The sequence below is a fragment of the Trachurus japonicus genome, chromosome 3 (genome assembly GCF_045865225.1).
Source record: "Trachurus japonicus isolate A0001 chromosome 3, Traja_1.0".
NCBI classification, from domain to species: Eukaryota; Metazoa; Chordata; class Actinopteri; order Carangiformes; family Carangidae; genus Trachurus; species Trachurus japonicus.
In genome coordinates, this window is record NC_140909.1 from 10,757,700 (window position 1) to 10,785,221 (window position 27,522).

The window sequence follows — 27,522 nt, forward strand, 5'->3', positions numbered from 1 at the left end:
TAGTCATAATGAATCATAATTTGATAAAGTCACATGAAAACATGTTTACTAAGCTTGAGAAATGCACTGCACAATAATATAACAAAGAGGGATGTGCGGATTCATGTTATTTGAGTACTGCAGCCTTTGTAATGTCCTTATCAGATCCAGCTACAACATCATTCATCTTTTTCCATCAATAAGTTATGTGTACAATGATGTCATTACTCTTGTCTGAATGCAATAGCCTCTGAATAAAGCGAAGTTTTCTAAACACCGCGCTCCCTAAAGTGTCTTTGAACCCGCGCCAGCCCTCAAGTGTCTTTCTGCAGACCTACAGGAGAGATAAGGGCCGAAAGGAAACACTGATTTAATATCAGGGAAGTCAATGATTCTTCTCACCACTTCGCCTCTCCACGTGTTATCTGCATGTCGCTAAGACCCTCTCTCTCTCTCTTTTTCTCTCTCTCTCACACACACATGCATACGCTGTAATGGCCACACACTCACACAGAACAGGATGTTATATCTCCTGTGATCTTCTGAGCTATGCAGACCCAAAGGTGTTTATCTCTTTTTTTGACAACAATGAATGGCATAGTTGGAATAGTTTAGGACAGGATCACAGTTATCCCCACTTGTCCTTGGGTCCTGTCATGCACACACACAAACACAAACACACACGTACGTTCGCGCACGCTCACGCACACATTCCCCTCACCACAATGCAGGTTTAGCAGATTTCCTGTGAGCTATTGTATTTGCTGGAAGATGGTGGCATCCTGGTCCAATCTTCCACGTGGAACAAGCCAAATCCTTCCTCCCCCTTTTCCTCTCTTTCCTCTCTTCATCTCCTCTCTTTCACTCTTTTTCTTCATCAACTCTCCTCTCCGTCTCCATCTCCTCTTCCTCTGCCCCAGATACTTAACCCTTGCCAGTTTATTTTTCTTTTGGCTGTACACAGATCCATCATCTATCCATCGGTCCATCTGTTTTTGCCCTCACCCACCCCTCCTTTTTACCCGTCCCTCCTCCTCCTCTCTTCCTCCATGTGTCTGGTGATCCCTTCTGTAACCCCTGAGGAGCAGTCTAAACACCGTTTTTAGAGCCAGGCCAGTTGGGCCTCCAGGAAAAACACAGAGACCAGACACAAACACGAGACTCTCTGACCAAATGCCCACCTGCATCCCATAGTTTGGCCCTCTCCCCTCCTCTGTGCCACTCTCACTTTCAAATAATAATACTGTATTTTAATTTCTCCATACCTCTGAGTAATCCCATACTTTTCTTAGTTTAACATTGTTCTGTATATGAACCCATTTCACAGCGGTTGGTTTTGTTATTGGTTTGTAGACTCACGTGTTTGTGTGAAAGCCACATTTTTGTTAGTTGTGTTGCTACAAAAAATATGAAAATAAAGTCTCCATTTATAAAATAAGCTTGTTGATTAACTGTATAAGTCTAACAGCAGTGCATCACAAAAAGCTTGTTTTTTTCAACATTCGCAGATGTTTTGTGTCAAGACTGGATATGACTCACTCTGCTGCTTTGAGACCTAAAACCTGTTTAAAATGAATTTTATTGTGGTAACAGTCACTCTGTGCCCACACTTTGCTAAAAATGGCTCAGTTTTGTCATGCATCAGAAATTGTTGATTTGTGTGAATCTTAAATACTAAACAGAGTGTTTGGAAATATCAATAATAATTTATTCCAGGAAGTATTTGGAAGAGCTTAACTTCATACAAAACAATATTTCAGAATACACGTGCGCTTTACTAACTCGTATCCAAAGCTTGACCAATAACGTTGAGACTGAATCCGTGATCTAGAAGAATTTAGTTTAGTCAGTTTATAGTTAATAATATGATCTCCTTTTCTTATATACAGTACATGCTGATTACTGAAATCCTATTGCTCGTATAAGAAATAAATATTTGTTATTGGTCTAAGTTTATAACCTTTTTTTATCCAGTGTGTTCTGTGCTGGTGTGGTGCTTTTTTAAATTTTCAATCCTACTTTAGATGTTTCCTTTTATGATCAGAGAGTTTCTAAGCTACAGTAAGTCTGACACCTTTGCTGATGACTTCTTCAGTAGAGGAAAATAAATAGTGAACTTGCCACTTCCCGCTCTGATGAGCAGACGTAATTGCTGCAGTGAAACAGGACATCCTGTCTATGTTCTCTATGGAGGCATTAGGATTAGACAAGCTACGGTAATACATGTATGTTGATTTTCTGTCAATTTACGGTTTGAGAAGGTTACCAGCAGAGAGTCTCAGAGGACATCATCATCACTGCTGGTCCTTTAACAATGTCAAATCTTAAACAAACCAAAAAGTATTTGGATTTGAAATGATCAGAACTGTGAAGGTGCACAGATTATTCTTGTTGCAGCTTCAGTCACTGAAACACTCTGTATATCTGTCCATGTTGTTTTAACTTGAATGAATATCCTCTATTTTCATGTAATGGTGTTTTATTGAATGTCTTTTCAGTTCTGCCAGCCTGGAGGTTGGAGGCTGTCCAGGGACAGGAAGGTACCCACCTTCTTCACCGTCGTGCTGACAGACATTGAGTCAGACAGACACTTCTGCTGCTGCCTCACTTTCTATGAGGCTGAGGTCAATCTGCAGGTACGTCTACAACACAAACACCCACACAAAACACACACTATAGATGTGCAAGGACTAGACGACAGTGCTAAGGCAGAAAAAACCCTCTATCCTCCATGTCTGATACGAGTTAACACAAGTATCAAGTGAAAAGAAGAACATATGAATACCATGACAAATCCCATTGAGCTCATTGGGCAGTGCTAACCACTGAACCATGTTACTGTCATTAATGCTGTTGTAGTGAAATCTGTAATCATAAATATTTCACTCTGTCACTCCATCAGACATCTGCGCATCACATCACTGTGAGTCCCTCGTCCTCCTTATAAGGCTTTTTATAGGACGATCACAGTGATAATCCTCAGTTTCATGGAGCCTTATAATGAGCATGAGGTCACACTCATCCTCATGTGTCTCTCTCATGATTCTTAGAGGCCGTTGGGGATATCTCAGTTGAGTAATGTGATGGTTCTCATTTTCTGTTTTCCATTTTAGGCTTATTGTTGTGTTTTTTGTTTTATTTTGGGTTTTTTTTACTGTCTTTGGCACTTTTGTAACTTTGAGGAATGTCTGTCGCGTGGAAGAAAACAAAAGCCTGCTTGGATCCAGTCTATTAAACTGTGTGCTGGCGGAGGGACACTGTTATAAAAAAGGGAGGATGGACCTGTGCTCCCCGCGAGCATGCTTCATTTTGTTTACTCATGCATATGAGATTGTGGTTGATTACAGTTTAGTGGTCAGGACACAAACGTTCAAAAATCCCATAAATTATTGATTACAACAAAATTGTTTCGATGGATCATTTTTATACTTATGAATGATCTTGTTAATTTCCCCCCTGTTGCCTAAAGACCACAGAATACCAGGGTAATTGTTTCATTGTGTTTCACTTTGTCAGAGGCCTTAAATGACTCTGGCCACTCTGCCCACTGTGACTTCACATCCTTTCGCATGTGGAAGACGGTAATCAATCACATTCCACTTAGATCAGCAAATCATTTCTAAGTTAAATTCAAAATGCGGTCATCTTACAAGAATAATTGTGTCAGCTTTTTGTACGCAGTGAACGTCACTTTAGTGGAATGTTTGGAGTCAACGCTGTAGTAGTTCATCCTTTTCTCATTAATTTACATCTCGGTTTGTTGTGTGAATCACGCTACAATTAGATAAACATTCTGGTGTTGAACAACTGGGCGTGTTTTTCCACGGTACAAAAGCGTCAGAAGAGGATGGATTCAGGGCAAACTGCCCCATCAAAGGAAGAAAATAACCAAAAATAGCCCACTTGTTTACTGTTATGGGGTGTCTTTGACAGAGCGTACTAACAGATTTAATTGTCATTGCATGTAACTGATTGTTAAAAGTCCCTCAACTGAATCAAATATACTCGAGACTTCAGCTCGTTCAGCATCGAAACTTACTGTAAATCCTGCCCACTTTGTTTTCTGCCCACACACTGGCTCTTTGGATAACGACAAATTTAGATGTGATTATGGGGGCTATTGTTTATGTATGTGTGTCTCCTTACTGTTATCTGGGCAAGTCCAGACATACTCCATAGTCTGTGTTTGTGTTTGGTCTGCAGGACACGAGTAACTTCAAATGGTTATGTTAGTTATGTCAGATATTTTCCAGGTCTAATAGATAATATTTCACAGAAACTATTGGATATAGCCAGATTTTCGTACAAACTTCATTATCTACTACAGAATTTACATTTTATTCTCATAAATCAGTTTTTCACCTGACTGTGAAGGTGAGTAATATAAAACAGACTGTAAAAGTAACACAGATAAAAGAGGATGGTCATGAACTCTTTTAATCAGAAGCAGGAAATTGAAGTATTTTTTTCCATACATGTGTCTGAAATAGCTCAGTAATATTTGTGTACATTTAAAAAAAAACCACTTGACCCAGGCACATTGATGCTGTGTGTATATTACAGTAGAGACTGAAAGCTTAGCCTCACCTTTTTTGTTGGCCTTGTGTTAATTATTCAACGAGGCTATATTCGGCCTCATCCACACATCGTGTTCCTGCAAAATAAACACACATTCCTGGATTCAGTGTATGGCACTGAAGATCTTCTTGAAACGTGAGGGTGTTTTAACAATCTCTCCTCTCTAAACTGACATCCTTATCTGCTCAGTCGGATTCCAGCGAGAGTCAAGACAGGCGGCGGAGGAATGTATTTTGTCTAATAATTGAACCAAATCCTAAGAATAATGGTGAGATGTGACCCCTATCTGAATGGGATATTTTGATCCCATACTCCTTGGTCCCAAGAGGCTGAAGCACTTATGGCATGTTTTCACTACTGAAGGGCTTTGGTCAGGAATGAGCACCAAGAGGCTGGTTTATCAGTGTCCTGATAGAACTTCTGGGTATAAGTAGATACCATTGATTATGGTAAAATAAAAATAAAACTTTTTTTTTGGTGAACATTTCATCTGATTTACAGTAAACTGTCCACTTGTACTACCTGGCTTCTTCCAGTACAAATCTGAATGCCGTTCTCTTTAACTGGACAGTTGTTATGCTCGTTTCACCACATTTCTTATATCTGGCAATAATATTTTCTGCAATTACAGTTGCAATGACAGGTTACTCTGACAGTGTTTTTAAAAGGAGTTTAAGATAAGTTGTGACCTTGATGAAAGAATATTGTGTGAAGGCTCTAAAGACTATATCTTGCCAAACATAATAAACACTAAACATTGTTCAGTTTTTATCATGTCTAGTGTTGTCACTAATATCTCTGATGTTTTACATTTGCTGTCTTAGTATGGGACCATGAGAGGGAAGCAATATTTATCTCTCAAATCTTGGCTCCTCTCTAAGAAAATGCACTCATATGACCCATGTCTCTGTAGGCAAGGAGCTCTTTCATGAACTTCATTGTAATTTTATTAAATCTGTTGTGTTCAGTCATCGGCTCCAGTGGGATCAGCAACTGTGCTCAATATAGACAGATTAAGAAAGGAGATAATTAGTAGTGTAAACATTCATAAATGTGTGTCTTCTCACTGGAGGCAAAGGAGGATTTTTAAGATTTTTTGGTGACTGTATCTCTCATTAAATTGATCTATTTTTATATTGTAGCTGGAATAGAACTAATAAATCCTATTTTAAATTGCACTTTTCAAGCAAAAATGCACAATGTGTAGTTAGGAATGACCATCTAATACATTACCACTGAACATTCTTTATGTTGGGATACATCAGTCTCTGGAAAAAGTACAAGTAACACGTGATGTACTACAGTATAATGCATGCCAGACACGTACAGGACAGTCTAAGTTTGAAGCACACGATGTATACAGAAGCTAAACTAGGAGCTCAGCGGTGCTGGCATGCTCTACAGAACAGTCCAAGGCCTATAGTCCATGAACCCTTCACTGAAATAGTTTCTTTTTTTTAATGTTTCAGGGATCAAAGAGCATTGAAGCTGATGGAGATGAAGATGAGGAGGAAGAGGAGGATGGCCTGATCCAACCAGCTCAAGTGTTTGCACCAAAAAGTCTCATTCTCGTGTCCAGGCTGGATTATCCCGAAATATTCCGGGTACTAAAACAAGATTATGATTAAATCTTGATTAAAAAAATGTTTTTCTTTCTTTTGTTAAGAGGGCTTTCATCTTGCACTTCTGAGATAATGCTAATCTGACTTGTACTGTCTGCAGAGTAAGCCACAGTTTGCTTAAGCATAAGCACACTCCTCAGTAAAGTGAATGAGATATAAACAGAAGCTCAACTGATCTTGAAGTTGATCATAGTTTCCTCAGACTTGCGTCACGTTGCCCATGGTAATAGGTGCTCAGCTGTACAAGCAGCAGCTACTGGAACACTCTGTGCTATGAAACTTTTACCTACAGTATGTGGTGCTGACTAATCCAATTCCCCTTTCTTGTCTTATAGCCCAGATAGCATAAACGCAGATGATGATTTATATAACCAGCTGCAAAACTGTAGTGTAAACTGTGTAGTTTATGCTCTTTATCGTTCAGTGTGTAATTACACTTGTTGTCCTTCCAGGGGTGCTTGGGTTTGATCTACACAGTGTACATCGATAGCCTGAATTTCCCTTTAGAGGGTCTGGTGGCCAACCTCTTCACATTCCAGGTTCCTCTCGCTGGTGGAGCGCAGGTAAGACTTAAATGAGGTAAAAGTCTCCTAATACCACTCTCTGTCTGCAAAACACGTCACTGTTCTTTCTGCTACTGGGCCCTGCGGGGGGAAAGGTCCGTGTCAATCCTGTCTACTGTGAGACATTGATTGTTTATGGAGGTGATGGCTGAGGCTCAGTGGTGCAGCTACAAAAGAGATTTATGTTTTCTGTGCAGCCAGTCAAGAATATCGCGTTCAGATGGTGCCAGAGATTATTATCCAGCCACAGGCAGTAATTTTCTAATACATATTCGTCATTTTTTTCCATCGTGTTACTCGGAGCAAAATACCTCAGCCTCGAGAGGGGTGAAGGACAACAGAGCTCTTAAACTGTGTTTATAGAAGTTCAGAGGAATATATTTTAAATGTCAGTGTATTAAGATGGCTTATAACTTTTTTTTAAAAGTCCTGTTGCTGCAGTTTGGTGGCCAAGTGTCAGAAGGTACAACTTGTAATGCACTGAACTAGACAATAGTTTACTTATTTTCACTTATAAAGATAAAAACGTGCTGTGTGTTTACTGCTTAGGAGAGAAATCTGCATCATAGAGGTAAAAAAATATGATTTTTGTTCTAAATTTTTACTAACGCAGTATAGGAGAGAAGAAGAATTTGGCCTAATTCATGTTTCTCCACATAACACCAGTTAAAAATCCCAAGACCTCCAGTCTGCCTTCAGGGAGAAGCTCATCAGTGCAACAGACCCATTTGTCAAAACGGCACCTAGTTAAACATACACCTATGTCAAGAATTGTACGAATGAGACCTTGTGACACCTTTGATCTTCCACATGACTGAAGAACTCCTCTTCTTTCTCCACACTGCACCAGCCACTTTCCACTTCTCAGTACTCTGTAACCACAAACCGTTCATGACCCGATATTCAGAGAACACTTGTTGCATCACTAATTTGACTTGACGAATCGGTAAATGTGCATTTGAGCAGCGGACACGCCATCAAAATATGTTTTTGATCTTCATTTAATGGAAGGATATTTTTATAGATGATCTATCTGCAGCTGTGTTCTGCACCAGTTATATTTAGGTGAACATGTAATTGAGGTTTCCTTTGCTCAGTAAGAACTCACTCAAATGGCTTATTCAGCCAGTCCTGCAGCTGTAGTATTTGATGCAGCCCCAGTGCACTTGGCTATAAATCTAAATGAATGACTGTCTGTTGCAGTTGTAAATGCTTGACCCTGCAGACATGATGGACATTGCATTTTTTTCCATGGCTGTTTTCTGACCTTTACTGCGTTTGTTTTTTTCTTTACAGAAGCTGTTTAGCCTTGGAGCGGGAGACCGGCAACTCATCCAGACGCCTCTGAACGACACACTGCCTGTCACATGCAAGAGTGTTGCTCTGCTCTTCCAGCAGCTGGGTGGGTCCAGGAACCTTTAGATAACTACTTGCTAGTAATCATGAGACGAGAGGGGAAATGAGTCACTACGTAACTTGTTAGGGAGTATACAGCGATTACAGTTTAATGTTGTGTCATTTAGTTGTTGTTTACACAAATCATGGTACATAATTAATAGAATAAAGAGCAGTTTCTGTCTGCAGGTCTCAGCGTCTACACAACACTACTTTGTGTTGTTGGTTGTTATAATCTGACTGGCTTTGTTTTGGCTCTTAGTTCCTTTAATAAAGCAGCTTACTGTTTGTTACATATTTTACATTCATTCAGACTTGATCCTCATCAGATTTTTGCTAATCACATGATGATCAACTACTGTACTGTAGGACGGTTACATTTAGGAGACTTTTGCAGTGACCCCGTTAAGAAGAGGGATTCATTCTACATTACTGTAAATGTGTCTGAGGCAAGATTATGTGGTTTCATCAGTTTCTCACATGGTAGAGGTTTGATGCAGTCTGCTGATTTCACGTTGCTGTGTTTGCAAAACATGTTCTGAGTAATGTAAAGGGTTTATGCAGTCAATGTGTGTTTTCTGAAAAACACACTCACAATGACGCACATTTTACATTGTACCAATCGCTTTCCTCATTCTTTGAAACTGATGGTTTGGCTTTTCCGATTATTCTAGATCCATCAGGTTTAGTTCACTTTCAGGGACCCAAGACAAGAAGATAGAAATTTAATATAATTTACATGAAATTTTATCTACCATGGAAAGTTTATCTTATCTTTATTCATCCTCATTTGATTAGAAGAGCATGCTTCGAAATACAGTGGATTTTGTTTGGACAAAGTGAAAAACATGCACATGGGGGGTACTTCACTCATTCGCATGTGACCAGGGTCATGTGGAAGTCAAACATTTGCAGCCAATCTGGGATCTCGATACTCAAAACAAAACAATCTTGACATAATACCAAGCGATGATGAGTCCGTGAGTCTGCACAAGCCGGTTGCCATTAATCACTACAGTGCATTATGAAAACAGCTCTGCGTGATAAGTGTAAAGTGTTGTTGTGCTCAAGTCTGGCTTGCTTTAATTATTCTCAGGCCATCCGAGGTCAGGGAAACAGCAATAGCTTAACCAGGATGTCACTGATAGTGACAAATACTGTTGTTTGTTTGTTTATTTATTTAGGATTTGCAGATGAGAGGAATAGTTTCACATTTTATGGAATACAGTTCCTTGCTTTGTTTTATGTGCCATACCAAGGCAATACTGTATATAAGGGCATAGCCAGGAGCTTAGCATAAAGACTGCAGACAGTGGAAAATAGCTAGCCCTAAAACCACAACTTGTCATTTTTAGACATGTAAAACGGCATGCTGTGAGGAATTGGTGAGGTTGAAAGATGCTGGAGTAAGCATTTTTCGCCCGATGGGCATAGTTTGCTCTTTCTCCCTATCTTCAGGCTAAGCTGTGCTGTCTCTGGCTGTAAGGCTTATATTTTACATACATATATTATAGCGGTGTCATCCTTCCCATGTAGCTCTTGGCAAGAGAAAGTAAATAATTATATTTTCCAAAAATGCTGCACTATTCCTTTAACAGTGATTGTACTGTAGTCTTCCATTCACATGCTTAATACATACTGCATATGTACTGTACAAGGAAAAAGTTATGCATCTTTTGTTGGTCCTTCTTCTGTTGCAGCAATAAGTAACAGGTTGTTGTAATATAATTATTGTTTTTAATTGTATAGGAAGCACCTGACTGAGAGTCAAAGCATACAGAGTGGAGGTGACTGACAGACTCAGATACTAGAAGAGATGGTTTTGCTTTTGCACTAAAACTGATTTCTTTGCATGCTTGCAGAAAGGTAAATATCGGTTGATCATCTACAATCACGGGGAACAAGTGCATCGTTTCCGATTATTAGGTCATCCTGATGCCCATATAAGGGCAGAGTAGTAGCTGTGCGGACAGGCAGGTCGGCATATCATTCTGCGTCCACAGGTCACCCGAGTCACCAGAGAGGAATGTGTGTTAAACATGTCACACTGGACAGGAAGTACATTCCCCAGGGCGAGATAAAACCGTGCATCAACAGCGCTGCTGTTTGTTGTTTGTTGCCTTTGTCTCTTCTTTTGTCCGGGGGCCGTTACTTTTTATTTAGGGCTCGGAAATGTGTCGCTGTTTCCACAAGATAAGTAAACACCTGAACCAGAGGTGTGATTATGAAACATGAGCTTCAATTGTCTGGTCACATGATAAAAGACACATTTGCATCTGTCTCAAAAAAGAAGAAGGTCCCATTTAAAATTGCATCATTTGGACCCACGACGCCTAAACAAGATGAATGAACTCATCGGGTTTAACAAGCTCGTTCACCTTCAGAACTCAGATTTTGTTGAGGCTTGTGTTTCCTGTTTATCACTGAGCTGCTCCAGTCTGGCAGCCAAACATCCAGACCCAGCGCCCCCAGCGGCGCGGATATGTCTGCCAGTGTTCCTCTCTCCTTATCACTCCAATGTGTGATGAATTGGTCTGTCAGTTGCTTGATAGGAAACAATAACAGGAACTGTAAACTTGGAATTCTTCCTGATTGTCACATCGGCATTTGAAGGATTATTTATACCGTATGAGAGTCTGTAATTTCCCTTTGTTTTTCAGAGATGAGTTTTCCTGTAGGTTTATATTCAGTGTTTAACATAAACTGTCCCATTTCATTGTGGAAATGCATTTTTGTTTTTATGGGCCAGCATATTACATGTCTTGAAATACAAGTGGACAATTATGTACAGTGATCCTAACTTTTGATATTGAGTTGTTGTGTAGTTGGAGCTTTTGAGCTCTTTTTAGATTAACCTTTGGCAATTACAATGAACACAGCTACACCATCCAGTGTAAAACAATGAGTCAATGCAGTACCAATGCATTGTCACTTTTCTATATGAATATTAGTATGTTTAATTTGGAAAGCACTGCAGAAAAAATAGATGTACAATTAATTATTTTATTTTATTATTATTATTTTTTTAAAGCGACTTACAAGAGGGACAACACTAGTTCAGCTCAGCTTAAACACTAAGTACCACCTCTTTCAGTATGTACAAGATGTGACAAAGAGGGCCTTGTAAGTGTTAAGTGTAAGGAGAAGAGGTGCTCTAAAAAAGAGATAAGTCTTCAAGTGGTTCTTGAATATAGACAGATTTGCATTTAGCAAGTTGTTCCACCATCAGGGAACCACATGTAAAAACAGTCTGGACTGTTCACAGCTGATGAAAGATACATTTGTATGATTGAACTCAATGATGCAGATTTAGATCTCAATCTGAAGGCAATCATTAATGAGTTGAATTTGATTTAAGTGGCCATGGTAAACTAGTCGAGGTCAATGAGCAGTGTGGAGACACGTGGACATGCTGCTGCACTTAGCCTACATCTGGAGACATATTTGAAAATACCCTTCTTGATATATTTAAACAAAAACGGAAGTATGCACCTATGAATATTTTAGAGACTGTCTGCACAAGTGAAAGTTTTTTTTTTTGAGCAGAGGAGTTACCCGAGAGCTTGTTTGAATGTGGTTGGAAAAGTTCCCGAAAGCAGTGAAACATTTATCATAAGTTTATCACATGATTACTGGTACAATGGTGGGAGATATAGCTTGGAGGAGGTTTGTGGGAGTGAGGTACAGTACAGCACACATAGTTGGACATTTTTGACAATTACTCGGAAGTTTTGACGTTGGCATCAGAGTCAGTGAGAGAAGTGAATGAATGAGAAGGTGCATCCTTGATCTGTGGAGACAAGGATGGACATGTGGTGTGTTGAATCAGGGACAGAGAGAAACACGGCAACACCTTTTCAAGCTGAGAGATTTGTTTCCGATGGGAGTTGACTGAGAAGAGTTTCGTAGGTAGAAAAGACTTTCCAAGTGTCTGCGGCAACACTTATTGCAACAGTGTTTTTGGCAGTGCTGCTGACGCCGGATGATGCTCTCAGCTGCTCTCAGATAGGTGTGCAGCTTAATTCAGTGGTGTCAGTCAGGGTTGGTTTAAGGTGCTGTGAGGAGGCAGAGCAAAGATAGCTGTGGTGAAAAAAGTGGATGGCAGACAGATGAGTTGCGGAAGTTGCGGCAGAAGGAAAGCGGTGGTGTTGAAACATTGTGTGTTTTAAATTTACAGCACTGAATGAAGAGGTGGTGGAATGACCAGTGGTGATGGAAATTGCTTTGTTTTTGCAGCACTGTGTGTCTTGAAGCAGTTATGGGGGATGCTGAGAGCCCTCAAAAGGATATTGTTTGTCCTAATCTGTGTGTTTGAGGTTTGAAATCCTGCGCAAATAGCCATGAATGCTTGATGAATTATTTGGAACAATCTGCAAGTCATACTCGAACCAACGCCTCATTCGTTTTGTTCTCTGTTGTTTTCACATTCCAGGAATCCAAAACGTTTTAAGCCTGTTTTGTGCAGTTCTGACAGAACACAAGGTTTTGTTCCACTCCACCAGTTACCAGAGGCTCGGAGAGGCGTGCCGCGCCCTGGAAGCCCTCATGTTTCCCCTTAAATACAGGTAAGAATGTGTTTGACCCCGGGCCCTCACCTACCTGGCACCTTGTCTGGTGTCATGACTTCACTGGTTTGTCATATTACTGATGCTTTACCTGACAACACTCAGTTCTATAAACAGCCATACCCACTCGATGAGATCACAGCTTGAAGATTGCACTTTGCTTAACCTTACATGTGTTGTAAATTCAGGGTTTTTTTTGGGTTTTTTTTTCAGTGATCACTTTCCTTCCCTCTTGGGAAACATATGCATGTGTCACTCTCTCTTTTGTCAGAAATTCAGGAAACTTTAAAAGTAATTTCTCTACTCGGTATGACATTTTAAAAATCACTACAAACCTCAGCATGAGTGCATTTTACATAACCATTCACACATAGGAAACTGAAAGCAAACTGCCGGATATTGTGAGATATTGTTACTCTGCTCTGGTTTGTACAGTTTTGCCCAAACAACCATAGAAATAGTAATAGTAACAACAGTTGTTATGATAATATACTTTTCCTAATAATAGGTGAATGGGACACAATTGCAGCATTGAGGTATAATTCAGTCATATGATGAGCTGGCTTTTTTTTTGTATCAATATTGTGATTTTTAAACTGATATCAGCAGATGTGCTAGAAGTTAAACTAGTTTTTTCTTACTCTAAAAGACTGCTTTACATAAGTGGCACAAATATATGAGGTTATCTGACTGTTGCAGTGAAATGACCTAAAAATACCTCTACCGCCCATGTTGTCATTCCCCTCTGTAAGTCATTTTATCAATATGTAATTTTTGACCCACTGCCCAAGTTTCCGGTATGTGATGATGGTGTAAAAATTTCCAAAACTTGTAAGTGATAATATTGCAAAATGGCTGAATGTTATCAGAGAGTTTCAATCTTTACTGCAGTCTTATCACCTCTTGTGAATTTACTCATTCCAGTTTCAATTTCATAATAGCGTTCAATCAACCACATTCACTTCTCTGCAGGGAAGGTTATTTTTGGGCTCTCGGTTGCTCAGTCATCCAGTAATTCTTCCTCATCCGCCTTCCCAGTGATATTGAACAATTTCTGCACATTAATCATAAATGTCTCTTCGTGTATCCAGTTACCCATACATCCCCATTCTGCCTTCGCGGCTGCTGGAGGTCCTGAGCTCCCCCACTCCTTTTATCATCGGCGTGCACTCCATGTTTCAGAACGAAATCCAGGATCTGGTGAGTGTAGATGAGCATTTGCATCTCATATTTGTTTGCAGGGCTTGACAATCACAAGCTACCCTTCCCAGCACCTGTGAATGATTAACAAATATTGGAGTCTTTATAGAGTCTGATATTGATATCCCAAAAGTGATGATCCATCATGACATTTAACAATTTGTTCTTTCTACTGGCAAGAGTATTCCCATAACAAGGCCCTTTCGCTTTCAGGAAGTTTTTACACATGAAGATTAAGTAGTCAGCCCCTCTACAAGATGTTTGTTTAGTTGCTTTTGGCCGAACCTTGTCAGGCCTACGTGTCGTACCTCACAGACTCACACACTCCCCAGCTGCAATCAAACAAGCTGACCTGTCTGTCTGTGGTTTATGTGTTCTCACCAGTTGGATGTTATTATTGCTGACCTGGATGGAGGAACAATAAAGATCCCAGAGTGTATTCACTTGTCCTTGCTCCCTGAACCTCTGTTACACCAAACACAGACTTCCCTGTCTCTGGTAAGCACAGTTTCCCACTCACACTTTCACACAAACACACATTAAGGTGCAACCACATTATTTAAATACTGACGCACATAATGACATTTGAAGTGAGTGAAAAAGAATCAAGTCATCCAAACTCATCCATCTTTCAACACTACATAGACCAGTGTTTTTCAACCTTGCGGTCGGTCTTTTTTTTAACTAATTATTATTCTTTTTAAAATTATGATTAAAAATACCACACACAATCTTAAACAACTGTATTCTATACTTTCACATTCTTGAATATAAATGGAGTTCAAATAAAATGCAGCATATAAAGATATCTGATTCGGCATATCTTGATTGACGGCTATCACGTGATCGCGGGGTCGCCAGAAATATGTGATGCTTAAATGGGGTCACGAGCCAAAAAAGCTTGGGAACCACTGACATATACAGTGGCATGTCTTTGGTAACTATGTCTATATACTATACTGTGTCTATGGGTCTATATCCAAAACACTTTAAAAAGCACATGACAAACTTACAGTACTTAAGAAGTTCTTATACTGAAACTTGCCCAGTGACTGCTGGTGTGATTGATGCTCCTGCTTTACCTCCTTAAATAAGTCACTTCCTAAGAGGTTGAATTACTCAAGTCAGCGATGGTTGCTCATCATTGATTTATGTTGCTGTTTAAGTGATTTCATGTAACTACATGAGTAAGATAATCATTTTTTCTCCTTTTTTTTTTTTTTAGGTTTTACATCCTGATCTGGAGATAGCAGATAATGCATTCCCTCCACCTCGCACTGCACCCTCCAATCTCAAGTTGTTGGTAAGTCAGCATCACTATCACATGATACCCGACATCCACGACCCCCTGGGGGTATCACCACGAGCAATGACGTCCTCCTCCTCCCACATGAGGAGGACATGGTTGCTTTCATCAAAAAAAAAAATTAAAAATTATCTTATCACAAAAAGATTAGTGTTCAAGTGAGGGCACTAACTGACAGTAACCTGTTACCCTCAAGGCAGATGTCTGTTGCAGTTTTGGCATAGCTGTTTGATGAAGTGTGTGTCTGTGTGTGCGTGTTCTAGGATAAGGAGGTGAGGGCCGTCTTTCTCAGGCTGTTTGCACAACTCTTCCAGGGCTACAGGTCCTGCCTGCAGCTCATCCGCATCCACTCTGAACCAGTTATTCATTTTCACAAGGTAAGAAAACAACATAATGGAATTCCCACTGTAGAAATTCAAGATTTTGCAAAAGACTTATTTCCCATCCGGTGACCTTAGATTCTTTTTTATTTAGCAATTGCTCTTCAGCAAACACATTGTTCTCTAAATCTGCCAAGAATGTTTTAGAAAGAGTTCAGCAAGGAGTGTGGAATTACATGTAAAGACAGATAAACCTGTCAGGGGTAAATAAAGTGTGTGTTTGTGTGTGCATGTCAGAGTCTGCATGTTGTTTTACAATGTGTCATGGCGGCTCCGTGACTCTCCTGCGATGCTATCCCTCTGTTTATGCGAGCTTCGGACACAGTCCCGTAACCTTGGGCAAAGCCCGGCAATGAGCCATATGAAAAGTATTAGGTTTACATTTTTGTTGTGTGCTGGGGTTTTTGTTTGTTCGTGTCTGTGGTGTCTCCATAGTAACCCCTTAGCACATCATCCTCAAAGTACCCCACATGGATCACATTATAAACAAACGCTCTGCTTAGTGGCCTGGTATCGCTTAGTGGAGGAGGCTTGAGAGAGCTTTGTTTTTATCTCCTCTACCCACAAGCACAAATAATTATGTGTAAAGTAAATTAAATTCATTTGCATGTAGTCACTTGTAACTTGACTTACTTCCCCCTTTGTTCATGCTACAGAACTTGTCCATGATTTCAACAGTTAAGGATGTCAGTCTGAAGTCCCCCCCCACCGCCCCCCCTGCAGAGAGATATTTTTACGGATTTTGTAATCTCGATCCAAAAAATGGCTGTGATCACTATGCTTGTTTTTCAGTATATCCATATGAACGACATTACATAGCTCCCCATCTGTGCCGGATCGTAATTGCTCTAATTCTGACATTATCCAGACTGCCTTCCTGGGCCAGCGAGGCCTCATTGAGAATGATTTCCTGACCAAGGTTTTGGATGGCATGGCCTTCGCTGGCTTCGTCTCAGAGAGAGGTCCGCCTTACAGAGCCTGTGATCTCTTTGATGAGGTACTGTACCATGATGCTCTATTTAAAGCTGAACTTCTTACCCTTGACTCTTAATCTGCTAAGTGGGGAAGTTCATATACCAATATTGTTTTACACTCAAAGGGATACTTCACCCAAAATCGATAATTCGCCAATTTTATACTCGCCATCATGCCAAGGAAACCGCTTTTGGAGTTCCGGGGGGGGGGGGGGTCCGGCTGGCAACGGATTTTCATGTAATGGCAGCGGATAGTGCTCACTTTTGAATCGCCCAAAACACACACTATGAAACATCCAAATACCTCCATACTGCTCGTCCGTACTGACCCAAGTGTCCTGAAGCCGCCACATGAAAAAGTTGTTCAGAAAAAATTAATTTGATCTCTGTTTTTAGTCTTGTTGTAGCAGTAGCTCCCAGTGGCTCTGTTGATGTATGCAAGATTTGCTGCGAGATGTTCTTCCGTGTTTACATCCAGTGGTTTACAACGACAAACGAACATCTCGCAGCAAATCTTGCACATGCACACAAACATCAACAGAGCCACTGGGAGCTACTACTACAACAAGGCTAAAATCAGAGTTCAAGCTCATTTTTTCCAAACAACTTTTTCATGTGGCGGCTTCAGGATACTTGGGTCAGTACAGACGAGCAGTATGGAGGTTTCTGGATGTTTCATAGTGTGTGTTTTGGACGATTCAAAAGTTAACTCTATCTGCCGCCATTATATGAAAGCCCGTTGCCAGCCGGACCCCCCCTGCCCACACACCGGTATGTTAGATCTGTGTATGAGTATCTGGTTAATTAGAGTACTACCTAATCAGTTATTACTGACTGTCCTGCAGGAGTACTGTTCATCAGTAAAACATTGTTGTATTTGCCTTGATGATGCACTCCTTAAAAGTATATATAACTGTTTTCTTTGTTGGTGCTTGTGTATTTTGTAGCTGGTGGCCTTAGACATTGACAGCTTTAAGGAAGAGGAGGTCAGCCCTGTCATGCTGCAGAAGCACATCAGGGAACTCTCTGAGCAGCTGTACAAAAATGTAAGTCTCTTTGCACAGAACTATAACTAAATCTCTGCTGAGGGCAGATGTTTGCATTTTAGCATGCATGCATCTGTGTTTTGATTTAATCAGACACAACATTAATGTTAATATATGTATAATAATGTATTAATTCACGATGTTCCCTGGTGGATGCGCTGTAGGAGAACCCAAACCCCCACATGGCATTCCAGAAAGTGCCTCGACCGTCAGAGGGGTCCCACTTACGCGTGCACCAGGTTCCCTTCCCCTTGCTGGCTGAAGAAAAGGTGGAGAAGCAGCTGCAGGAGGGTGTGGCAAAACACAGCAGCGCTCCTCCCTCTGTGCGACCTGAGAAGAAGTGTGTTGTACCTGCTGGACCACCCGTTGGTACGGCCAACTTTTAACAGCCGATACATTCTGCCATGAGTTGAAAATACCTGCTGTGTTTTGATTAAGTATAGTTCCCCAAAATGATAGGTTTAACATAATGGTATCTGCAAAATGCATCTTTGATTAGTGAAGATACTCAGTCATGTTTGTACAGTAGCATCTGCAATGATTCCTCTCCTGTCCCGTCTTTCTGTGTTTCAGTGTCCATTATGGGTAAGATTGGCTCCGTGTTTAACAGCGCTCGCAGGCTGGAGGTGGTGCGAAGCTGCATTTCCTTCATCTTCGACAACAAGACCCTGGAGACTGAAAAGGTGATGCACATTGTCTTTCACCGGGGGAGCTAAACAAGCTGGAGGCATCTCTCCTTTGTGTTATACCACTCCAGCTAGGCTGTTATGGAGCTGTAGATCTCCCACCTAACACACTGACACTGAAATGTTTAGAGCCTGTATCAAAACAAACCCTGACCTTTACTCTGCATTAGAAAAAACGTTTGTTTCATCACAAAGGCTAACCTGTTCCTGTCATTTGGGTTTGCCTCTACAAGCATCCGCATCACAAACATGGCAGGGGGTTTTCCCTGTACATGGATAGCGGCCCCCATGTTTGTGTCCTAGATGGACGTTCTGTACAATATATAAATGTGTTTGAAATGGGATGGTTGCCAGTTACTTTATCTATCCCAGTGGCTTCATATCGGAGTTACATAATACAGACCAGCATCTCTGTGCAAATGTAAGAATGTGTAGCATGCATCCTCTGAACACCCTCTGAGGCTGTAAATATTTCACTGCCAAATTAAGAGCATGAGCGGCATGAACCATGCAGCAAGTTAAAGTAGCTGGAACGACTGTGGACTAATAGATAGAAAAATACAGTTAAGCACTCTTAATCAGATACATAACAAAAAGAGGTCTGCTTTCTCAAGAAGCTTGAAAACCTCAAGAAGCAAACGTGTTTGACACTTTTTTGAACAATTACACATAGTTAAATGTCTTACCCGGTTCCTGTCATGTCAGGTTTATTTAGAGGTACTTTTTCTTTTCTTTTCTAAATTCTCCTTTGTCTGTCTTTTATATAACAGACACTACCAGCTGCACTGCGCGCACTAAAAGGAAAGGCTGCTCGCCAGTGCCTGACTGAGGAACTGAGTCTTCATGTTCAGCAGAACCGTGCCATCCTGGACCACCAGCAGTTTGACTACATCATTCGTATGATGAACTGTGCCCTCCAGGTAAGAATAGGTAGTCACGCCAACACAAGTCACTGACTCCAGTTTCTGCTGTGTCTGTTCTGTTGGCAGCTGGGGAAATATGCACAGTGCAGACATGGAGGTTAATTACCTCTTAAAACATTTAGATAAAATCAGTTAACTAACCCATTGTATTAACAATAACGTTGATAATAGATTGATTTAATAGTATTTATGGCTTCCTACAAAAAGAAAAAATCTGTGGAAGTAACATTTCCAGAGAATAACTACAGCAACGCTACTACTATAAGTGTTACCACCCCAGATATAATGCAACTTTCACTGATATTGCATCATACATCAGAAACAGCCATGTGCAGTAGTGGTGAAAATTATTCCTGTAAATTTAGTGTTGAATGATGTTCATTTTTGGTCTGCGTGTAAAAATGGTGTTTTAAAATCTTTTTAATTTCACAAACAGGAATTTGACCTTGTGACCATTTGACCTGTTTCAGTCCTGCAGGCTTCATGAACTATTAATGTAAATCTTATTTCTGAGTTTTTGTGTTATTGTTATCATAACCACTAAATATGATATTGAATACAGTTTAAAAATGTTTTACCACAGACTTAAAAAAAATATGATTTTATCAGTATAATGGTTTAAAACAGGCATCTAAAACTATTGCCAGAGTTCACCGAACGGTAGTACTGTACGCCTCTTTTTGAGTTTGTGAATGTTTTAGCCCCACAGCTCACATTTTTTTATGAACTGTAACTTGCTCTAATTTAGCAAAAGCAACATGAGGCGGTAGCAAACATAACATGTGTAGCATAAGCCAACATCTCCTCTTCAACATTTTCTTTTCCTTTATTCTCAAGTTTATCTTTGTTAACAACCATCTGGCAGCATGTCCCAACATTGTTGTTCGTTGTTTATCAGATAGTATGCTTAGTATGTCTTCCTGGTGCCCTCATGCCTCGGCTACTTGTCAAAGTGAGTAAGTAATGTGTTTTTGTGCAGCTCGTAAAGAGTCAGTGAGGCTTCACTCAACCATAGCAGCAGGTCTTTATTGGTAGTTCCTCATGTTTTACTGCCTTGAATCAGCACTATCCAGGGATTTTAATAATTTTAAGCAGTCCTCGCAGAGTGCAGCTTTTATGGAGTGGCTTCAGATTCCAGACCTTCAGATTCCAGACCCCCCCCCCTCCTCTCTCTCTCTCCTAGAAGATACGAAGCCAATTAATCCCACCATCTGCCTGGAGCAGAGACATGCAAGGGCTGATGTGTCATTTTCTCTGCAAATATACAGCAGGTCAAACTAAAACTAATGTACAAACTAAACTTATGGACATTTCCTAATAAAACATATGCATGAAAGAGCAAATGATTCAAAAAATGTGTTTATGTATATGCCTATCGACATATGCGCGAAGGCATGAAAAGGAAATCTTGTTGCATCATTCCTTTTATACTTTGCAGTGTTTGACTGCCTTCGTTTCCAGGAGCAGTGTGCCTTGAGGATATTAATATAAAATGCATGAGCGTAGTCCAAGTTTTACAGACCTTATTTTGTCAAGGATAGATTCCATAAAAAAACGGGTAATTGTCATGCACATCTGGAAAAACGCAGCTGTAATCTGTACTTAATCTGCTATTTGCAACACAAGCGGGTAAACCTACACTGGGAGCAATGCTAGCATTCCTATTTTGTTTTGATCTGTTCATAATAACAGATCAGAAGAGGAGACTGTGAGAGAGGTCTGTCTTACCCAACTTAAAACACAGATTCAGATTTATTGTGTTATTACCATAAAGTTATATTTTAAAACAAAAGTCTCCGAGTGAGTTTGAAAGACTGATTCCTCTCGATGATGCTGAAAAACCGATTCTCTCCAGCCGTGCAGGGGGGGAAAAGTAAAAGTACCGTAGTAAAAAGGGACTTGATGTGGAGTGTATTTAAATGCAGCATGCTTTTCTCTCATGCCTTGGTGTTTCTTTGTTTTTTATTATTATATTCTGCATTGTTTGTCATTTCTTCTTCTCATTTAAAGATGGAAGCCAAGTATTTGTTCCTGGCTTTTATTTCCTGGTCTCAGTTGAGTTCTGAGTGATTTGTCCCAGACTGGCTGTGAAAGGAATATAAATAGTAAATTTCTGGGCCAGTAATTACTTTCATATTCTGCACTCTGCCCTTTCTTTCAACGCCCAGCCACGTAAGAACCCCAAAATGACATTACATAGAGTGCACCGTGGTCAGAAGTTGTGTGTGGGTGTGTTCATGTGTGTGAGAGATCCTTCATTGCCTAACAAAGCCACAGTGACCTATTATGCAAAAAATGTTGCTTGTTCTTAGGACAATGAATGACAACATGATGCCTCATTAGGATGCTTGGCATAAATGTCGATGTGACACATTGATTCGTGGTGACATCATCATTATGAGGCCAATTACAACCTTTATGACTGTCAAGTTCAGGCTAAGTGACAGGTCTCGTGTCTGGTTGTAATCAGTGTTTCCTTTAAAAGCTTCACAGGGGAGGTTCAGTACAGAACGTACAGTAGGTCAAAGGTTGGGACATGTGAATCAGGTGGTACTGCGCCTTGTCAGTACTTATTAATTAGTTTTTCGGTCTATATTCTTTTTTTTTTTCCTAATTCACAAAACAATCTTGAAACGTTCACGAGGTGGGGGCGATGTGGTCCTGAAAGTTTACAGTGACCTAATTTTCCTGTTTAAACATCTGTTGAAATCCTCACCGATGCCATTTCTCTACCATGAATCACGCACAGCAACACGTCTCATTAAGGCATTTGAGTTAATTGTGCATTTATTTGTTTGTGTGCGTGTCTGTGCGTGCATGCTCGCTCGTCATTGCTCCAGCTTTTTAGAAGTAAACGTTGTGCAAGCCATGTGGGGGAATGAGCCCTGCTGTGGATGTATCCTGGCATCCCAACCATTTCCTGTCAGATAGGATTATGAGCCCTCTGTGCTCTGCTCTCTCATGGCCGAGGGCCTCATGATGGTGCTCAAAAACACGCTCTGAATGGCAATTTACTGTGAGGAGGAGAATAGGGCAGGGGGTCCATGGGAAGTGGCCGCGACGGCACGGCAGTCCATGAGTTCCGCAAAATCCTGAGCTTGACTGTCAGATGTGGAACAGGGTGCACAAACATGCGTTACACACACAGATGTTGGAAAAGTTCAAGCACTATGGCACTTCATCTGACTGCTCTGTCTGAATTGCAGACTGCTGAAGTCTGATAAACTGGAGCCCCCTACCAACTGAGTCAGTGCTACCCCCCACCTCCTTGGAGCCTTAAGTCTGCCTGCTGTTCTTTAATCACTTTGAACATCTCCTTTAATAGTCAATAGATGACTTCATTACATTTCTACATTATTTGGATCATAAATTAGACTCTTGCTGTGAGAACATGGCCCCTGTCTGCCTTCGTGGCCTTGACGGACTGCCTTACGTAACATGGTCACTGGGAAGCTGCACCGGGCATCATTCCCATGTTCAGATACCGTAACTGTTTCTCTGGGATGTCCACTAGTATGGCCAGGTAAACATCTGCATTAATCAGATTTCATGCTTTGGCAATGCATTCTCTGTTTGTTGCTCATCTTGACAGCACAGGGGTCAACAATGTGGCCTATTCCTCTTCCTATTAATGACTCAGACCACAATTAACAACAACAGTCATTAAATTAAACATTTTTTTCTGTGCCCATATCCTGTAAATCCTCAGAAAAGCATGCCATAACAGTCAGCCATAACTTCACACAGCTTTCCTGGAAAGTGCTAACGTGACCATAACGCACAGGAAGTTGCTGTTTGTTCACATCCCCTAGCGTTTGTGTCACATGCTCGAGCTTCTTGTTTTCGCTAGCTGTATACGTGTCTGAGACAGAGAGGCTGTGTGTTAGTCATCGTAGCTATCATAGCTCCTGCAGCTTCAAGAATGATGGAAAAAATGGTGAGAATACAATAAATAATGGGAGGAAAGGAAGACAGCAGGGTGTCCTCCTCACAAACAAATGTAGGGACACACAACACCCTAAGTAAACCAAGAGGTTTTCCACACCCTGCACCATGTGGATCTGTTAAGCTCTATGACAATGATCAAGTCCTAAATACAACACTCTTACCTTTGCAGAGTTCTTCATGTGGTGCTGATCCAACCAACCAAACAGCTCTGATCAACGTCTTTCACTTTTCATTCTGTCTATTCACAGACCTGCTGTAGAGTCCATTTCTTATCTGTTTGCTTTGTTGGTTGACCTCCAAAGCTTTTGAGCTGTCACTTAGCCTCTCTGTCTGCTTACATGAGATTAAGGCTTGAAGGTTTGTTAGATGATAATAAGTGGGGCTTGAGTAATCCTGATAATGTCACTGTATATGAGAAATGACGTGTTGAAGCAGCTTTTGGACAGAGCTAGGTGACGTTTTCTCCATCACAAGACACAAGCAGCCTTTTCAGCGCTGAAAACGTCCGTGGTCATGAGTTTCTGTTTCAATAAACTGTTGATGGCATGCATTACCGGAGACCACTCTGTACATTGGAATAATACTGGTTTGGTAGATATTCACACTTTTATTCCTGTGCATTTCCACTTGTTGTTCTATTTTGACTGGGGTCCATGAACTCCTGTGACCTGCAGCATTGTTAAGGATGCTGGTAAACAATGCTTTGGTCCCGTTCCAAGCTGGAACATTTTACCACAGCCCAAATAACTGCAAAGAAAAAACACTAAGGGACAAGAAAAATAAAACAGAAAGTATGTTGCTTAGTCGACAGGGGGCCAGACTTTCATGTGTGGCTGTGGAGCTGGTGTTTTGCATTTTCTCCCCTTTCTACATTCTTGTGTGTGTGTGTGTGTGTGTGTGTGTGTGTGTGTGTGTGTGTGTGTGTGTGTGTGCATGCGTATGTGTGTGTGTGAGATGTTGTCTTGTTTTTTCCTTTTTTTTTTTTTCCTCGAGGAATGGCGGGAATAGAGGCCCCCATTGCAGACCATTATCAGAAAAGTGCAGCATTCCTATCTCTCTCACCAAAATTAAAGACTGACACTTTTAAGAAAACCTCTGTCATGAAATTGAGATTTCTCTATGTATGTGTTTTAATTTGCATGTGATATTAAAAGAGAAACTTTGTTGAGGATAAAACTGAAGAGGGAAAAAGAAAAAAACTTTGTGATGTACACATTTTCTGGCAGTGGGGCCCCCCTGAGGGTTATGAGGTGCGGCACCAGTGCAGAATCAGTGATGTTGTTTGTGCATCGTCCTAAGTCAAGTTTCCTCTGGCCATTCTCATTTGCAGAGTTCAACAAATAAATCCCAACAAAGATTACCAGAAATAAGTACCAATTTCCTGTGAATTAAGTGCTTTCAAGTCCTACCCGCATCCTTCTCTCATACTCTCCTGTTCACATCATTCTCTGTGATCCCTGTAGGAAAAGTTTAGTTTGGGCCCCTAAGTCCCCTGCTCAAAGCCTCTTAATGCACTCTTCATCTTAATACCATTCTATTGAAAGCACCATTAAGCGCCGCCTCTTTGACCTGAAACAATCCTGAATACAAAGACACTTTGGCATGGTGCGTAAATGTCAAGGAGGGAATATCTTCAACTATTCCCTGATTTAAAAACAAAATAAAAAAGAGAATTAAATTTGCTTTTCTGGCTAGTTGTGGTCATTTGATAAATGGACAAAGCATTTTATGGCCAAAGTGAGTGGATTTTATGCAACATCCTGCGATTTTCTTGAATGAGACGTGTATGGCAATCTAGTTCAGGAATGCAAAACATAAAATTACTAATAAATTGAAAACTGGAACGCTCTGACAATTGTGTCAGGGCACCGATTATATAAGGCTATTGGAAGCATATGTCCTAATAGTTCAGCAGAGCAGAGTGAGGGGTTTTTGCAGACCTTTTTTTTTTTTGGAGCATCGCCCTGTCATTTAACAAGAGTGTCTTTATGTAACAGGAAGTTACGTTTACTGAAAATTCTTTGCCCCCTCCGGTGTCCTACCCAGATTACACCTCTGCATTGCTAACATATAGTTTAGTTAATGCATTTTAAAATAGATTCAAAATAGTTCTCCTTTATTTATCAAAGCTGATAGAAACGTTATACTACATCTGCCAGCTTTCCGTCTGATTCTGGCATGTGTGTGTGTGTGTGTGTGTGACCTCTCTGCTGGAGACAAGTGCTCCTTGTTTTGAGGGTCCAATGAAAAGGTGTTCACAGAGCTGTGTAACATGTCTCCTGCTGTGTCCTGCCCTGCTCTCACTTCTCCCCTGTTGTTTGGCCCACAGGACTGCTCCAGCTCTGAAGAGTACACGATGGCTGCTGCACTGCTGCCCCTGTCAACAGCCTTTTACAGGGTAAGGAAGTAAATTGAAAAGAAGGATGTAAGCGAGTTCAACTTTATGCTCCCATTCCTCTTCTTTTTCCATTTTTATCCATGCAAACTATGCCCCGGTCAAGTATGTAATATGTGCTGTACACTACTCAATGTCACATCGAAAGGATCAAACCCAAAACTGCACGTAAACAGTGGCGTCTAAACCACTTTCCAGTTCACTTTCTTCTCTCATTTAACCTCAGTTGTCTCCAGCCATACACATACTGAGGTTTGTTTTTGTCACATAGTGCAGTTTTGTCACCACCAATAAATTTGAGATGATTTAATTTCTTTTTTTGAGCTGTTCAGAATTTTGACAAATTACCCTTGAGTACTCACCAAGTAATGTTGAGTTGCCTAAGTTACATAATTGTCAACAGGCGTCAGTTGACTGTGTGGCCACTAATCCAAGCAGCTGTCTGCCTTCAAGTCCGTGTCCACACTCAAAAACTGTCTGCAGACCTCACTGGGGATAGATTTCAGTTGAGCGTTTTTATTTCAGAGGTAATTGCCCGAAGCAGGTTTAACAGTATTAATAATTGTTGATTGATATCGATGTGTTTTAATGTTGTGTTAGCAATTGATCTTAGTGGTTGTCAAAGTGGCATCCTTTCTGTTGGGCGTTGCCAACAAAAACAGAGATAATTCATTTTCCATTTTGAAGCAATATGATGACAATGTACAGTATGGCTATTTTGGTCATAGAGATGAAAAGGTTTGAGATCCATTGATCTACTATACTGGGCAGGTTGGTAGTTGGCTGGTATTAGCTTATTGCAGTTATTTCTGTATTTCTGTACTGGTGACAGGAGGCATTGTCCATATGACTCATTCTGTAGAACTCAATATTGAGAGATTGAGAGAATTTCTACAAATTTGGTACGAACATCTCAATTGATTCAATTTTGGTGGTCAAAGGTCAAGGTCACAGTGCCTTGTGAACATAATATCTTCATCAACATCTCCAAGGAAATGTCTTCAAAACAAACATTCACTAAATGATGGACTGATTTAATTTTGGTGGGAAAAGGTCAATATTGAAAGTCATGGTGACCTCACGTGCTTGCGACTGCAATATATCAGGCAGGTCCAGAGGGAATCTCATTAAATTTGGCACAAACATTCACATGGACTCGAGGATGAACTGATTCAAATTTGGTGGTCAGAGGTCACCGTGACCTGGGAACATGGCTGGTTGACAGAGGTATACAAGTGCAAGGTGGCAATTCTAGTTTGACTATAAAATGTCCTGCCCAGCACGAGCCATGGTCTAAAAGTCAAACAAATCCAAGAGATCCTTTTAAAACCTGTCCCGTGTTTTGTCTGCACCACACAGAAGGCTGGTGGCAGGGAAGAGCCGAGGGGAGGGCTCTCGACCTTTGACCTTTTCCTTATCCTGTTTCATTTACATGCAAAGAGCAGCACGTTAAAAAACCTCCATAGGGAAGTGTAAAGGACCAGTCATGGTGATTGGCTTTCAAACCACATTATCAACACAGGGTAGCTGTCCTGCTCACGAGTCACGACAACTATGTCCCCACAGCTTGCCTGTTGCTATGGGGACAGACACAACTGTCCTCATTGGCTTTTTGTTGGGCACCAGTGCCATATCCTGATGGGCTGGACTGGGCTCTGGCTCGCTCTGCACCACCAAATGACTCATCCAGTTCACATGCCCCAGGCTGATGTAACTCTCCTAGATAAGCCGTATATGTTGTTTTTGCTTCTTTTTCTCTTAAAGGCCACCAGCACTGAAAATTGATCAATTATGTCAATGTTTCGTAGCGTGGGTGCGTGCTTGTTTAATTTCTCTTTCACAAGAATACCCCTTTATCGTAAGTCATAGTTATTACACAATGGAGCGATTTCCTGCTGTTTCAGTTCGAACAATATAAATTATTTCTTGTCTGGCACTGACAAATCATGAGAAGAAAGGATA

General features: G+C 40.7%; 1 protein-coding gene across 3 annotated transcripts in view; it reads left to right on the top strand.

Moving 5' to 3' along the window:
- The window catches only part of sbf2 (SET binding factor 2), a 90,269-nt gene that overhangs the window by 30,664 nt on the left and 32,083 nt on the right, over window positions 1–27,522 (top strand). For all 3 annotated transcript variants that reach the window (XM_085760897.1, XM_085760880.1, XM_085760889.1), the window contains exons 3-17: window positions 2,478–2,615; window positions 6,027–6,161; window positions 6,632–6,742; window positions 8,039–8,144; window positions 12,570–12,702; window positions 13,794–13,902; window positions 14,287–14,400; window positions 15,128–15,205; window positions 15,472–15,585; window positions 16,457–16,585; window positions 17,510–17,608; window positions 17,773–17,977; window positions 18,182–18,291; window positions 19,065–19,214; window positions 25,495–25,563. In XM_085760897.1, coding sequence (XP_085617023.1) covers window positions 2,478–2,615; window positions 6,027–6,161; window positions 6,632–6,742; window positions 8,039–8,144; window positions 12,570–12,702; window positions 13,794–13,902; window positions 14,287–14,400; window positions 15,128–15,205; window positions 15,472–15,585; window positions 16,457–16,585; window positions 17,510–17,608; window positions 17,773–17,977; window positions 18,182–18,291; window positions 19,065–19,214; window positions 25,495–25,563 — 1,800 coding nt within the window. The remainder of the gene's footprint in view (window positions 1–2,477; window positions 2,616–6,026; window positions 6,162–6,631; window positions 6,743–8,038; window positions 8,145–12,569; window positions 12,703–13,793; window positions 13,903–14,286; window positions 14,401–15,127; window positions 15,206–15,471; window positions 15,586–16,456; window positions 16,586–17,509; window positions 17,609–17,772; window positions 17,978–18,181; window positions 18,292–19,064; window positions 19,215–25,494; window positions 25,564–27,522) is intronic.